The sequence below is a fragment of the Emys orbicularis genome, chromosome 2, assembly GCF_028017835.1.
Source record: "Emys orbicularis isolate rEmyOrb1 chromosome 2, rEmyOrb1.hap1, whole genome shotgun sequence".
Lineage (NCBI taxonomy): Eukaryota > Metazoa > Chordata > Testudines > Emydidae > Emys > Emys orbicularis.
Window position 1 is genome coordinate 24,965,244 of NC_088684.1, and position 15,938 is coordinate 24,981,181.

General features: G+C 41.8%; 1 protein-coding gene across 1 annotated transcript; it reads left to right on the forward strand.

Moving 5' to 3' along the window:
* Positions 1–1,801: 1,801 nt before the first annotated feature.
* Positions 1,802–15,866, forward strand: DSCC1 (DNA replication and sister chromatid cohesion 1). The gene is made up of 9 exons (XM_065398631.1): positions 1,802–1,971; positions 3,300–3,468; positions 6,061–6,195; positions 9,606–9,696; positions 10,306–10,444; positions 11,953–12,005; positions 13,247–13,401; positions 14,046–14,194; positions 15,684–15,866. The coding sequence occupies exons 1-9, from the start codon at positions 1,802–1,804 to the stop codon at positions 15,790–15,792; spliced, it is 1,170 nt and encodes a 389-aa protein (XP_065254703.1). The 3' UTR covers positions 15,793–15,866.
* The last annotated feature ends 72 nt before the right edge of the window (positions 15,867–15,938 follow it).

Below are 15,938 nucleotides of genomic sequence, written 5' to 3' on the forward strand. Positions count from 1 at the left end.
AACAAACTACCCCATTTACTTCTACAGGGTGTTAAAGGCCCCTAAAGCAGTAGGGTGGGAGTTAACACCACCCCAGTAAAGTGTGGCAGAAGAATGAAGTATGCACAGTGAACTCATGAACCTGTGGAGATACACCCTAGCTACTGGGGTAAGTATTGAGCCCCCCTGTGCCACCACAGCCTCTCCAAGGGGGAGTGGTAACCCCTGTTGTCACTCCTGGATGGTAAAGGAGATCCATCTGCTGCTGCCCTGTCAGTTTCAATGGGAGAGGGGCTGCCACCTGTTGATCCCAAGATGAAGGATGGGCCTCTGCTTCCAGAAGGAGAGTGGCCTCTTGCCTCTCTGGAACATGGGAACTAGGGGAAAAGATTCCAGATTCCTTAATCTGGCCCCATTGAATAGCAGTTCCTTGTGGAGGTATCTCTACTGCTTCTGTTGCTAGTATGCAAGCTCTTTGAGGAACAGCTGTCTTCATTTCATAGAATCATAGGATTAAAGGGTCACCACGGAAGTTGTCTGCTTTCACCCTTGCTCTGTTTTCTATGATCAAGTCTCATGTGACATTGCACTTGGCAAGTTACCTAGTGGCAAAGGCTGCTATAGACATTTGTCCTACGTCTGACCTGCACTTAGCCTTTGTCAATAGCTCCTCCTCATGGCGTAAGGGAAAGTGAACTGGAAACAGAACCTGAGATTTCGCTCACCACGGCCTTTCAAAGGTGTTAACGGCGACAGCAAAACAACTTCTGTTGTTTGTTGCTGGAAGGGCCTCACCAGTGTCATGGTTATTTTTCCTGCTTCGTAATTCTGATTTTCAGGGATTCAGCCCATCAGAGCCATGACTGCTGCCCACGGTGATCAGAAAATCTCTCTCCATCTTGCTACCGTTAATTGTGGTTAGGTCCCTCACATGGCGTGTGACTCCAAATAGGAATCAAAGGGCAGTCAACAAACAGCTGCTCCCCTTGTACAGGAGTCGAACAAGGGGGTGGGGGGGGATTGTACCAACTCCCCTAAGCTCAGGGCCCCCCAAAACATCTGTGTCAATGAAAGTGCAATGGGAGGCAGTGAGGCCAAAGGGAACACAATGGGTTGGGGGCCGCATTTCTCTGGTGCCCTTCTCTGTTACAGATTATGTCTTCACAGGGAAACAGGAGCTCAGGGACAGAGCTAGCTCGAGAACCATCTGCACGTACATGAGAACAGCCATACTGGGTCAGACCAAAGGTCCAGCTAGCCCAGTATCCTGTCTCTGACAGTGGCCAATGCCCGCCCGAGAGGGAATGAACAGAACGGGCAATCATCAAGTGATCCATCCTGTCGCCCAATCCCAGCTTCTGCAGGGAACCTCCCTGCAGCTAAAGGGGAAAGCCAGGGAGATGAGCATAGGGCAGCCCTCCTCTTAGGGAGGAGGCAGCAGGATGGGGGAAGCTCTTTCCCCTTTACTCCTCACACCTCAACTCCACCGCCCGCACCTGCCCTGCAGGGGGTATTAGTGCGTGAACCAGAGAATCGCTGGAATCCAAGTCGCGCACGCGCGTTTGTCCTTCCCCCAACCATAGGCTAGGGGGAGAGCTCGCGCTCATTCTTGCCCCTGCTGCACGCCTCCAACCCCCTTCTCGCGCACCAGAGGTCACGTGACTCTTCGTAGGGCTCTCTCCCTCTTCATGGCCCCGCCCAAGCGCGGCGCGTGGAGGGGGCTGTGTTTTAGCGCGCGCGCATTTGCAATTGTATCATTTGCATTTTGGAACCGTTTGCCGCGCGCCCGTCCCTTTGAGCGGGGAGCCTGGCGCCGGGCAGGATGCGGAGCCGCGAGGAGGTGGAGGCCACGCTGCATATCGCGAAGCTGAACCCGGCGGAGCTGCTGCCGCCCGTGCACTGCCTCAGCTTCAGCCCCCGCGCCAGCGCCGGAGAATGCTGCCTGCTGCAGCTGGAGCCGGGCCTTTGCGCCGCGCTGGAGGCGGGGCACAGGTGCGGAAGTGGCCCGGCCTGGGACTGCGGGACTCACGGGGGACCGGGCTTGCAGCGCCCCCTGGCGGGCGGGCAGGAACGATGGGGATGGGGAGGTTGCCGGGACCTTGTCATTCGATCGTGTCAACGGGGGGGATGATGAAGGGGCAGATCACAGTTAAAATGGATCTGTACAATTTGCCGAACCCATCTTGGCTGGGCGGAGTTTAAATTTATATTTTTAATTTTTTTTTTAATTATATATTTGTTAAAATGTGAAATGATCAATTTGTGGATACCTAGAACATATCTGTTTCCCATGTATAGCACAATTAAATAAAACGTGGCTCTCAACTTCTAAACATTTCTGCCTGTGAATAGTTCTTTTGAGCTCAATAGGACTATTCATGAAGCGCATACGTGTGAACCACATTTGGTTTTTGTGGTTCTTGGTAGTTTCTTTTGGTTGAAACAATGGGATGTATTCTGATTTTAGGGGTCACAGAGGACTCTGGAGCATGGAGCTCTGGGAGAAAGTGTGAGTGGCTTGGGGGTTGTGGTTGGTAAAAGGTTTGAAAACCCCTTCATTTGACTACAGTTGTCCTTTAAGGCAGGGGTTCTCGACCTTTTTCTTTCTGAGAACCCCCCAACTTGCTATAAAAACTCCACGGCCCAGCTGTACCACCACACCTGTTTTTCTGTATATAAAAGCCAGCATTAGGGGGTAGCAAACAGGGCACTTGCCAGGGGCCCCATGAAGCTAAGCTGCTCAGGCTTTGGCTGAAGGGGCTTTGGCTTTCTGCCCTGGGCCTCAGTGAATCTAATGCTGATCCTGCTTGGAGGACCCCCTGAAACCTGATCAAGGCCCCCTGAGAACTGCTGTTCTAAGGCAAAAGTTAAAAATGTTAAAAATCATATGTAAGCAGAATTTTTTTCTGAACAACATTCAAAGTTACACTGTTAATAGGTCTGGGTTTTTATTAGAGGAGTAGTAGTTGTGCCATTACCCAGTGGCCTGAATTAAGCTGGGAGTGATTGGGACTTCAGTGTAGCCTTGGTCATGTATATGAACTTGCAGGATCAAGATTTAAAAGATAAGAAAGTGGGTGAAATGAACAAATGAGCAAGAGGTGTGGGAAGGAGGAAGGGGTAACAGTAATAGGATTAAACTAACTGTATGTCACATCTTGTAGATCTGATATTCCAATTGGTAGCAGTAGTCATAATAACTGCAACTTGCCACCTGGTTAGCAATACTTTTTAATGTATTTGAAATGTTATGTCATCTGTAAATAAAGATGAGTATTCCTTTGCTATTTTTGCATTTAAAAACGAACTTTTTTTTTCAGCCTAGTGATCCGTGGTGAAAAAGATGAACAAGCTGTGCTGTGCAGTAAAGATAAAACTTATGATATGAAAATAGCAGATACTTCAAATATGTTGCTGTTTATCCCTGGCTGTAAAACTCCAGAACAGCTGCTTGCAGATCAAGCATCATGTAATATCATTCACACCCAGGTATAGTCTTTTGTTTCCTTATCATCTGTTTTTCACATTAGTGTTACATCTAAGGTGGATGTTATTATAGTGTCTTACAATTGCAAATGATCAGCATGAGTGTATTAACATAAAACTTATCTATCATGGCTTCAGTTATCATCTGTTTAACAGATCCAAGCATAAAGTCTATTTTTGGTGGTGCAGTAAGTACTCATGGTGCTTAGTAACTTGAAAGAATAGATATTTTCTCCTTCACTCAAGTGAGCTGCCTTAAATATAAGACACAAAGAGCAAATTGACACTTTTACATTAGTAGAGTGCCTGCCTACTCTGAAAGGCAGATTGTGCTGCACTTTCTTAGTTCCATAGTCTAACAAAAAATCTTGAAAGATGACTCTTCTATCCTAACTGTTGCATCTGAAAAGATTCTGTGGGGTGGAGGATTTTAGAATTATGAGTTTAAAGAATTCATTGTTTCTGCCCCTTTGAAGCAAATGTAATAAATCAAATTTTCCTAAAAATGGTTAGGAAAATATTATCATTTGCTCTTAATTTTGTGCAGTGGGTATAATGACATCACTAAGGAGGAGTCACCCTCCTTCTCCAGTCCTAGAACAATCAGAACATCATTTATTCCACAAAGTCCGCAGTTCTGCTGGTAGGAAAAAGTCCATTCAAAACAAAGTAGATTAACAAGAAAGTAATATTCCTCCTCCTTCAGTCTTGCTATGTTCTGTAATTATTTAAGTCACATGCACCAAGATAACTTTCTGTCAAATCACTTTTGGGGTTTTTTTGGTTGGGATCTTTCCTAAGACTCTCCCAAACATGTTGTAGTGTATAGTTATATTGCTTAGATTGCAAACTCTTTTTGTGGGAGGTACTTTCTTTTTGTTATGTGTGCATAGTGCTAACCACAATGGGGTTGGGGCCGGTAAGTGCTACCATAATACAAATAAGAAGATAAATTACCTTTCTTTTGGAAGCAGTATGGATAGGCTCATGCATCAGTCCAAAGAGATGATCACTTAGGAGCAAGCACTCCCTTTCAAAGGGTCTGAGCATTCTGCTATGTTTGTCCAGGGTGAGCAACTAGCTCTGGCTATGAACTCACATGTGTTAGCATATTTTTCTACCGCTAAATGACCAGGAATATCTACTTCTCTGAGAGATTTGAAAAGAAATGAAAAATAAGCACAGAAAAAAGACCCAAATGTTGTAGTTATTCTGCTTGTGTAATTGCCATTGCATGTGAAAAGAGCTGGAGAACTGAGGTCATAAACTAATATTTATTTAAATAAACTAATAGGCAAAAACTATAAACAAAAAAAAAAAGTCTAAGATTTCCAAACAGAATTTGGATACAGCATTTTGTATCTAGGCTGCTTTCTTGAGTAGTAGTGTTTTGGGTTTTTTAATTGACAATCTAGCTTCAATAGTTAAAAGGACAATTAAAAAAAAAATTTTACTTAAAAATCAAATTTGATAGAACATCTTTAAAATCCTGACTTTTTAAAATACATTTAAAAAAAAAATTGAGCTTTTCTGTTACTCCAGCTGTTAACAGGATTTTTCATATAGGGGTAAGGGCTGGATCTGAGAGCAGTACCACTAAATGAGCTTGCAGCCTGCTGTGCCTTCCCCATTCTGTGCTCACACCTGTCTGATGGCCTCTTCACAGCAGAGCATTGACTAAGGCCTCCTATCATCTGAACTCCTCAGTAGGACTTTTGGGGGATGCCCAAGGTATGCTTCAGAGATGTACCAACGCACCCTGAGATTCCTCTGAAGATCCTAGTGAGTTTAGAAGATTGGAGGCCTTGTATCAATTACACCTCTGCTTTCGGCTCTCCCTATGTGGTAGATTAGGGAATGAAGGCAGTTCTTCTGTTGGTTGCCCCACTCAGCTTCTGTCATGTCCTGTCTCTGTATAGATATCTTGGCTCCAAACCCTGCCATGGTGTCACTGGTAAACCTCTTTTTCAGGGCCTGGGGAAAAGAAGTGTGCAGTATTTTTAACAATGATCTCTGGGCACACTTAGTGCATGTACCTGGCTTACATAGCTGTGTAGCGAACATCTTCTTTCCCAAGATGCATGTTTAATGAAGTGATGAGTCATAGCTCCCTTCCTTATTCATTGTGTAGTAAAATATCCATTAACTAGGAGTTCAAGAATATGGGAAATAATTGGAAAGATGAGAGAAGGAGAATAAAAAGGTGGCTTATGGAGAGCAGCAAGACTGAGGTATTAAGAAGAAAAGAACAGATGTTGGAAGGGGTGAAATTGACAGGACTTTAAATTATCTGGCCATTAGCAGGTATTGTCCATATGTAGAGACCAGCTGGTTTCTTTGTCATGTAGACAGCAGGTATGCTTTTATTACTGAACTACAGACTTCTAACTCTTATTACCAATAATGGACTTCAGTGCAGAGAATATTTCTGCCTACTCTTCTTTAGAAAAGAGAAACAATCTCTTAATAAAAATCTTGATTTTATTTTTTTTTACGTGACCTCTGTAAAATTCATTGCTAATTATTCTTTGCAGGTTACTTTGGCTGACAGTGTTAAATTAAATGAGTCACCGAACATTTAATTTCTTTTTGTAGATTGCTGGTTTCTCCAATAATTACTGGGAATTAAGGAAATGTCGACCTAAACTAAAGAAACTAAAGAAACTTCTAATGGAAAATCCTTATGAAGGGCCAGACAGTGAGAGAGAGAAAGCTCTGACTGACTCAAAGGTAAGCCTGTTAAGTAAATCACTTCCTTGTTTTTACTTTTCCTTTGTAATTGGTAATGATCTAAAAGCCTAGTAAAGCTACATTCTTAACTAGAAAAAATACCTTTGCTCCCAGTTTTACTTAATTATGCAGAACTGTGCACTTGTACACAGTCCTGCTCTGAGCTGCTTTTTCTCCCTGCTTGAGACAGCCTGGCATGCTAGCCTAGTCGGGAATTGCTAGCAGTGTTACTGGCTGCAGTCAGTAGGCTGTTTGCCTGATGGTACACAGAAGAAAAAGAAAGGTAGTGAGAAGAGACGGAGTCTTCCTTTTTTGTGTAGACTAGAGCGTGGTTTTCAAACTGCGGGTCGCGACCCAGTACTGGGTTGCGGAATGTAAGGCACTGGGTCGCGGCGGCTCTGGTCAGCACTGCTGACTAGGCCGTTAAAAGTCCCGTTGGTGGTGCTGCCCGGCTAAGGCAGGCTAGTTCCTACCTGTTCTGACACCGCGCTGGGCCCCAGAAGCGGCCAGCAGCAGGTCCGGCTCCTAGGCAGGGGGGCCACGGGGCTCCACACGCTGCACCCGCCCCGAGCACTGGCTCTGCACTCCGTTTCCCGGCCAATGAGAGCTGGGGGGGAGGGGTGTGCCTGCGGGCGAGAGCCTCGTGGAGCAGCTTACGCGTTTCTGCCTAGGAGCCGGACCTGCTGCTGGCCACTTCCGGGGCGCAGCGCGGTCCACAGTGCCAGGATAGGCAGGAAGCCTGCCTTAGCTCCCCTGCTGCGCTGCTGACCGGGAGCTGCCACAGGTAAGCCCGTGCCCCACCTGTGCACCTCAATCCCCTACCCCAGCCCTGAGGGCCCCCCCCCAACCCAGAGCCCCCTCCTGCAAAGCCCTCATCCCTGGCCCCACCCCAGAGCCTGCACCCCCAGCCCAGAGTCCTGACCCCCCTCCCACAGCCCAGCCCAGAGCCCCCTCCCACACCCTGAACCCTTCATTCCCAGCTCCACTGGGTCATGGGCATCAACAATTTTCTTCAACTAAAAAAGTTTGAAAACCATTTGACTAGAGGGTGGTGAGAAGAATTACTGTCCCCCTCCTGCAGGGGAAAGACTTCTGCACTAAGTCAGCAAAATGAAGCCAGAAGTTGGGGGGTGGGGTGACTGGCAACGTCCATTTTGAAGTCTTAAGGAACTGGCTATCTAAATCCCACAAATGTTATGTGACTATCAGGTGTAGTGGCTTTCCCCAGTTACTTGTGCTTCATGTGACTTCATCACTTACCCTATGTAAAAGGCACTCACCACTAAGGAAAGGGAAGTAAAATGATATGGGAAGGAAGAGAAGTAGAATAGCAAGGGTGATATGGTGGAAGTGGAGGGAGAAATAGTTGAGATTACTCCCAAGGCAAATGTAATTACAGATCTGTCCTGCCAGTGATGGGTTTTATTTTGTTATTAACATGCAAGTTCTGCCTTCATAAAAGCCAGTTCAGACATCAAGAATGAGAGGTATGAATCATCTGACCTAAAATATAAGGCACGTCTTGAGGAAATCTTAAGTAAAAATGGAGTAAAATACAGTTTCTGAACATTTACATATGATCTATTAGCTTTAAAACTAGTCAGCTAACTTACATTTGCATGATAATGCAAATATCCTTTCAAATACTAATGCTCAAAGGTAACATCTAAGACTTCTGTTAAAAGAAAATACTTTTAACATGTCTGTTTTGTCTAATTATCTTCTGAATTTTGGTCGGAAGATAGAATATTAAAGGAATAAAAATGATTTTTTTTTTTTTTTTAAACATAAGATTCTTAACTGTTACAGATAACACTGTGGAACTTTAAATTAGATTGTAAGTTCCCTGGGAGGAGAGGCTACACCTTGCTATGGGCGCTGATTCTGACTGGAGCCCCTAGATGCCACCACAATAGAAGTGATTATATGAATTTTTGCTATGCTCCTTGTTTACTCGTTGCATTTCTCTTGGCATGGGCAACTAAAAAGGGATTGTTTTTTTTTTTTCCCCCTCTGCATGAAAATGAGCAATTCAGTAGATTATAGGAAACTCATGTTTTCATAACACAGCATACACTGCTAAAGTGTTTGTTACATATTTTCACTCAACATTTAAATATTTCACTGCTGAAGTAAAACAGCGGATGTTTAGTATCCAAGTACAGCAGCACTAAACAAGTGTGAGGCAGAAAGTGAAGAATACTGTTGCCAGTGAAATTACAGTAAAATTTAGACAGAATAAATGACCTAAGATATAACTTGCTTAAAACACTTGAGCTAATATATCTACTTTTACATAGAAATCCCAGACTTCTTAACGAGCATTAGTGGTCTGGATTTCGGTGTTGCATCTCATCTGAAAGACAGCATATCAAGCAGTGCATTGCTCTCAAACACCATTTTACAGGACATTTATTCTATTCTAACTCTGAGAGTTTTGTTTCATCTGCTAAATTGCCAATAACATTTCCTGAAGTGCCTGGGTGTAGCTTGGAGGTCACCTGTTGAAGTATTGACATAGTCCCAACACTGCTGAGTTTGTGAGATCTCATGGTACTACAGCATGCATCCTAATAGAAAAGGAAGGAAGCATGGAAGAGAAAAAAGCAATCACCAGGAAAGAAGAGAAATATGGAGGAAAAGAGAAAACATTTTTTTATCCCAAAATAAAGATGGTGTCCACCAAAGTTAGTGGTGGTTTGCTATTTTGCCTTCTCATAGTCTGCCAGATTACTATACTTAAGATGAATCAATTCATTCCTGCCAGGAATTTTTTTTTAAAACAAAAACTTAAGTATTAGCTTAAATATTAGATGTGCCTTTTAAAAAAATGTAAAGGCATAACAAAGACAAATCTGGTGAGGTGCATTTTGGGGAATCAAGTAGAACATCTTTGTCAATTATTTGGACTGATGTGAAGCAACTTATTTTGCTGACAACAATAATTGAGATAACTCATTCACATTTCAGAATTTGTTTTGCCTAATTTAAACCTGCTTGAATATTGTAAATTTCAAAGTGGCTGTCCTCCACAGAGGGGGAATGAAAAGCAAATGGGTACCTTACATAGGATGCCCACTTGAGCTAGTCTGACTTCTGGAGGTAGTCTTATATCACATGGTGCAAAGGCTTCCTTTAATTAGAAAGAATGTTATTTTTTTAAAAAAATTGAATGATCTTTGGAGAAACTAGTTTAAATTGCAGGAAAAGATTGTTTGCAAATTTGAACTAGTGTGGTAAATTTAAGAGACTTCAAAACTCTGCAAAACCCAAGCCTCCACTGTGTTCTTCCATCCCTACCCTAAATAATGTTTATCTTCATCATAGTTATATAAGGTAATATTTACTTACTTCAATTTAGCTTTAGCAAGGGGTGAAGGTAACCCTTTTTTTCTTCTTGCATGTTGCAGTATACAATGGAAGACTTGCTAGATCGGATTCAAGCGAGTGAGGAGCAAATACTGCATCAGTTGCAGGTTATAAATGCCTGTAAAATTGAAGGTATTTGTCCCTATAGGTAGGATATGTATTATTTTGTAGCATAACACATGGGGTCAATTTAGTGAGGAATGTATGAAAGTGGTGGTCTCTGCAGTGCTTTGTATAGCTTTCTCCTGAAATGTCTATAGTATCTTCCAATGTTTTATGTGGGAGTCAAAGGAGTTAATTGCTTTATTTGACTCCAAACAGTCACAGCATGAAAGGCAGGCAGATAGGCATGCATAGTGGGTTGAGAATACCTGCCGCTATTGTTAGTAGTTCTCAAATGCTTTAATATTTTGGATCACAGAATATTAAAAATTCTTATTAACTACATCCCTGTTCAATGGTATAACATCCCTGTAACAACTGTGTAGTAGTTGATTTACATAGAAAAGTAACTAAGTATTTTGATCTCCTTGAAAAATTTAATCACACTGGTCTCTGCTCCATTCTACTATTCTGTTCCTTTTTCTCCTCTTGTTAAATGTTGTTTAAATAACCTTTTAAGAGCTTGGTGTTCTGTTTGTGCCTTGAAAGGGAGCTGAGACTCAAGTGTGAGAATCCTGAAAGATATTTTCAGAGAAGCAGAATTACAAAGTATTATTACATATTTCTTCTGTTTGGCAGGATATTGGCGGGTTCTAGAATTTGATTATGAGATGAAACTTCTGAATCATGTGACTCAACTAATAGATTCTGAATCTTGGTCTTTTAGCAAGGTTCCTTTAAGTATCTGTCTTCAAGAACTTGGACCCCTGGAACCCGAGTAAGTATCTTTTTGTTTCTTTGTGCTTAAAGCACTAGAAAACAATTTACTGTTACCCATATTCATCATCATTAGTATTTGCACTTACCATAGAGGAGTCCTATAATATAACTATATTCAGCTAACAGTGCTGAAGATTAGAAGTTCTTTGACTCTGTAAAACATAAATCCATTTCACCTTCAAGGTACAGCCCTGCTCTGAGGTCAGTGTGGAGCTGCACTGGCTCATAGTTTGGAACACATTCATTGCTACAACCTACTTGGGACGAAAGGGATACACTTACCCCCGTGCCCACTCTAAATGCTAGCTTTGTTGCCTGGTATGTAGGTGGGACAGGACTATGGCCTGTATCCTCATGTTTGGCAGGAAACTTTTGTCCCATAGAGGAGCAGTCCTTTTATAAAGGGAGTATGTGGGCTGCACTTGTGTCCCTTGCTGTGCATGGGACACAATGAGGGCTTCTTGTACTCTTTTTTCCCCTCCCACCATTTATGTGCTCAAGGGGAGCATAGCATGGCCCTGAGTAATTTTATGCAGTAAAGGTGTGACACATCAGGTCTGGTTAGACTAATCTTTGTTCCCTGATCACTGTCAAATACCATGGGTCAGGATTACAAAAGATCCTACTCCAGTCTCATGGCAGGCATAAGTATCCACTGATTCCAGTGACTACTGTTAAAATATACACTGACACAACAGCTAAAGTGCTGTTCACTCTATTGTACGTGCTGCTTGTACCCATTACTTAATTGGCAAATGGCTGCCCATGGTGGAATACCATTCAGGAAGCATGGCAAACCAAAAATGTGTGGTGGGTACCTCCTGCATTATCATTTTGTATTAAGCACTGGTACTTCTGGTAGTATAATGCTATATTTGAATAAATATCAGTGATCATATTAATAGAATAGTATTACAATATTTACAGGCCATTCCATTCAAATTACAAGGCTATTGAATTGTGCTTACCGACTAAGGCTTTATAAATTTTTGTTGAACTTCATTTAGGGGGAAAAAACCCATACTGACATTTTGCTTTTATCCCAAATCTGCAAAGTAGTACAAGTTAGGCTATAATTTGATGCAACCAGTCCATAAAGTACCTTTTATTAATATGTTATACATAACTGCAGTGCTTTGTGAAACTCTGTTTGTGATGCTTTTTGTCAGTGAAAAATGAGGGAAGGCAAGAGTCTATCTTCCTTCCCACTGCACCTCTTCAAAGCACATGGGGAGTGGGTACTAGGGAGGCAGGGGAAGGTGAAGTTGCAGGGGTAGTGGACTGAACCACGGCACTTCCCATCCCCTATTGTCTTTCCTGCTTTTGCCTTGCCTTGCCTGTCCCTGTTTCAGTGTGTTAGTGGGAGGGAGGAAGGTATTTGTAGTGTTTTTTTTATGATTGTACGCTAATTAACTTTATAGAATACATTTTTTTTCAAACTGCATTCCTTTGCCATGAATCTGAAATGCATAAAAGTAGATTTTAAAGTTTAACTTTTTCTTTCAGAGAAATGATACAACATATTCTTTTAAGTTATGGAATGAAATATACTGATGAAGGTAAGTTATGGCACAGATGCATTTATTAAGAAAGGAGGGTTAATAATTAATAAATTATGTAACTAAAATAACAAAGTGTAAGAGAGTAGGGAGGCCAACACTGAGCTAAGAAATGTTTAGGCTGATTATCATGGAAAATTTCCGTAACAGTGAGGTCTACTAAACTGTGGGATAGGGAAACTAGTGTCATTAGAGAAAAATCATGAATTCGCAGAGAGGTGCCTGAGATAAGCTAGTAGATCTTTCCAATTCATAATTTCTGTGATTGAGTTTAAATGTGTTGCACAGCATTAAAGAACTTTTTTTCTAAAGAATTTTGTTATCCAGGCATTTGAATTAACTTGTGCAGTAGGGCACAGTGGCTCTTAAAGGGCTACAGGCCCAACATGAGTGTTTCTTCTTTCAGACCATAATGTGGGGTTGGAATGAGTGTTGGGAAAGGCAGAGCTATAGAAGGCACTCTACTTGCGTAAGCTGAGACCAGGGAAGTAGCAAGACCTGGTGTGGAGCTCTCCACTAAGGGCGTTGGGAATGGCGCTATAGCAGCAGTGACTGTTGGGATATCTCTAGACAAGGAGCATGGAAGGGGTTGGTTGGTTTGAGCCCAAGGAAGTGGCTTGGAAGTCTGTGAGAGGACCTGAATGCAGGAGGAGCTTGGGAAGGGAGAAGGTGAAGCAGGTAAGCTTGAGACCCAGGGTTTGCACGTATTCTTTTTTTTATGGGCTTTGGACTAGCACTTTCAGAGATGGGAGAAAGTGCACCTCACCCTCTTCACTACCCTGTATCAAGGGAGAAGACCAGGTGATACGGACCTTGGGGAAGTGAAAGGACTACTGAACTGTTTAGCTCAGAGAGTGCAAACAGCTGTTTGATATCAGACTTGCATAAACAAGAGTGAAAGAGATGGGGGTGGAGGGTAAAAGGACTGTTTCACCTGAGGAGGGTGCAGGTCTATTGATGTTAGTCCTGATCAACAGGGCTAAAAACTGGGGCCAGGAGAGGACTAAGGATGTACTTGTTTCTGTTCTGACTCTTGTTTACCTGGGAAGGGAGTGGACTTTAGTTTAGCCAGAGGGTAAAACATCATCAAATTTCTCAATCAGCCAGAGGGGAAACTTAGGCACAAATTACCCTGCCAGGAGGGGGAGACTGCAGAACAGAGGGGAAACTTGAGGCACAGAAATGTCCTGATACCAATGCAGGTAAGAACCTGTAAGTGTAATTTTTTTTCCCCTTTGCAGATGAAGTTTATTTTGAAATGAATGCAGATAAAATATGCACAGCTACAGCACAAATGCTCTTGCAAAATGCAGTTAAATTCAATCTAGCTGAGTTTCAAGAAGTATGGCAACAAAGTGTCCCTGAAGGGCTGACGACAAGGCTGGATCAGCTCAAGGTAAAAACTAAACTAGTGGATTTGGTTTCATGTATTAGCAGGATGTTCTTACTGCTGCATCGTGTAGGACTTGTATATGAATCATGAACAACCAGCTTATTTTTTATTTCAACAGTATTTGCCAGCAGCTGAGAGAAGCATCTTGGTGTTGTATTAAAGCACTTATGAGGTGTTTCACTGTAAAGTGAAACTGCCTAGGACCTCTGCCGTGTAGGAGCATGAGAGTGCTCTTCTAGCTGTCTCCCTGAATCTGATACACATAGCTATAGAGGAAAAATTTCAAATCTAGAGTCTATTACTATCAATATAGACAGAACTAGAAGTCCAACATACTGTAGAACAGCCTTTAATGATTCTAGCATGCTGCAACCAATATAAATTTTGTTGAAGGTGGTAGTGGGATATCAAGTCGTGTATTTTTACACGCTCCTCTCCCTTAAGGGGTGTGAGAACTACCTCCTTCATGATGGCCCCATTGTGAAGGCTTCCATTTTGCTTTTAGTATTGCTACTCCTTGTACAGTTTAGGGGTTAAAAATACTGAGATAAATGGCAATAGTAACACAAACTGATATGCCAAGAGATGGGAGGTTTGATCATGTTTTCTGTGTTAAAATTTGTGTCATCCTATTGTTGTCCCTATAGGGTTTGGCTCTGTTGGATAGACACTCAAGACCAGAGACTATCTTCTTGCTAAAAGTAGAAGAGTTGCCTGAGGATAACCAGGAAAGGTTCAACAGGCTATTTACCATTCGGGAAAAGTGGACAGAAGCAGATATTGCCCCATATATTCAGTAAGTAGTTCACTACTAAGCATAATACTGTTTTAAAGTACAGTAAGTACATAAAGACTTGCATAGTACTTGTAGTATATACTTGGTTGCATCATGGACAACTATAGCTGATAAAACCTTAAACTGCTAGATTTTTCTCGCAAATTCTACATGAGTAAAATATACTTACGGTATAGTCATTCAGAAGTATTATCTGTACTTCGTGAATGTGAATATTGAGGGTGAAATCCTGGGCCCCATTGAACTAAATGGAAGGTTTGTATTGACTTTGGACAATTCTACCCCCACTGAAGTCAAAGGATAAAAAGCAAAAAGTTCCTGTCTTCCAGTAGACCTTTTTCTCCCTTTAGTAACACTTTGTGACCCATACACATGAGCTGTCTTGAAATCAAAATCTTAACTGGAAGTTATGTAACTCAACTTTTCTCTTGCAGATTATTAAGAGAGTGAATTCACAGTGGGTGTTGAACCACACTCTGAAGAAAGGACAGCCAGGCTAGTGGAAGATGAAGGGATCAGAAGAGCATAGTCAGGAAATATTTAAAATGAGGGGAAATTGAAAGAAGATTATCAGCAAATATTTATGACTTTAGAGAAAAGGCTAAAAAACATCAACTTTCCTTTATACATCATATCTCCCAAATTAGTTTTTTTAAAAGACAGTAAAATCAGACTTAATTCCAGAACCATACTCCAGTAGTACTTCTCATGTTTCATCCTTTCCTTTGTTCAAAACTGACATAACACTCACATGATCCAGTCAAGTTTTGGGCCTTGTTGGGCTAAGCAATGTACAAGCAGACACGCTTGGTTTGACATGGTCTTTGCCTCAGAGCTTTGAGCCAAATTCTGCTGTTCAGAGTAAAATTTAAGTAGCTCCATTGACTCAGGCTTGGTCTAAACTTATCAGTACAGCTATGTCCATCAGGGGTGTGGAAAAAACCTACACCCCTGACCAACATAGCCATGCCAATTCCCAGTATAGATACAGCTATGTCAACGGAAGAGTGTTTTTTGTTGACATAGCTAACATAATTCAGGAAGGTGGTGTATCTGTATTGACAGAAAACCCCCATGTAGTCTGAGTTTATACTATGGGGCTATGCTGATATAGCTATGATGGCATGGGCTCTGGAGTGTAAACAGCTATACTGGTGTAATGGAGAACAGAATTAGGCTTTTGCCTTTTTAGATTGTAAGCTATTCAAGGTAGGAACCATCTTTGTGTTTTGTAAAGCATGTAGTATGCTTTTGGGAGTTACATAAATGCAGCAGCTATGCCGAGGTATGAATTTTAGATTGAAAGCATTTTGGGAGAAGCACACCAATAGCTTATTAACAAACACTCTAGCCAGGCTGATTGCTATGTTAGGAAAACCGGTTACTGAAACAGTTTGTACTCAATCCTGAAATAGTTTGTTCTGATAACCATTTTTTTTTTTTTTAAAGTTGAAGCATGTTTTCACCACTATTTTTTTTTTCTCTCCAGAGACTTATGTGCAGAGAAGCAAACAGTAGCTGCACTTCTGACCAAATATGCTCGTTCTTCCTTGCAGAATGGTGTCAAAGTTTATAACTCTAGAAGACCCATCTCATAACAAGAAACAACCTTATTTAAGAATCAAGAATACATCAAGGAATAACAACTGGTGGTGTTCATACCAGAATTATTTGTAATTATGTAGCAATATCAACTAATTTGAAATGTCACTGTTGTGAAAGATCTGTCAGCTTAAAAAAAAAA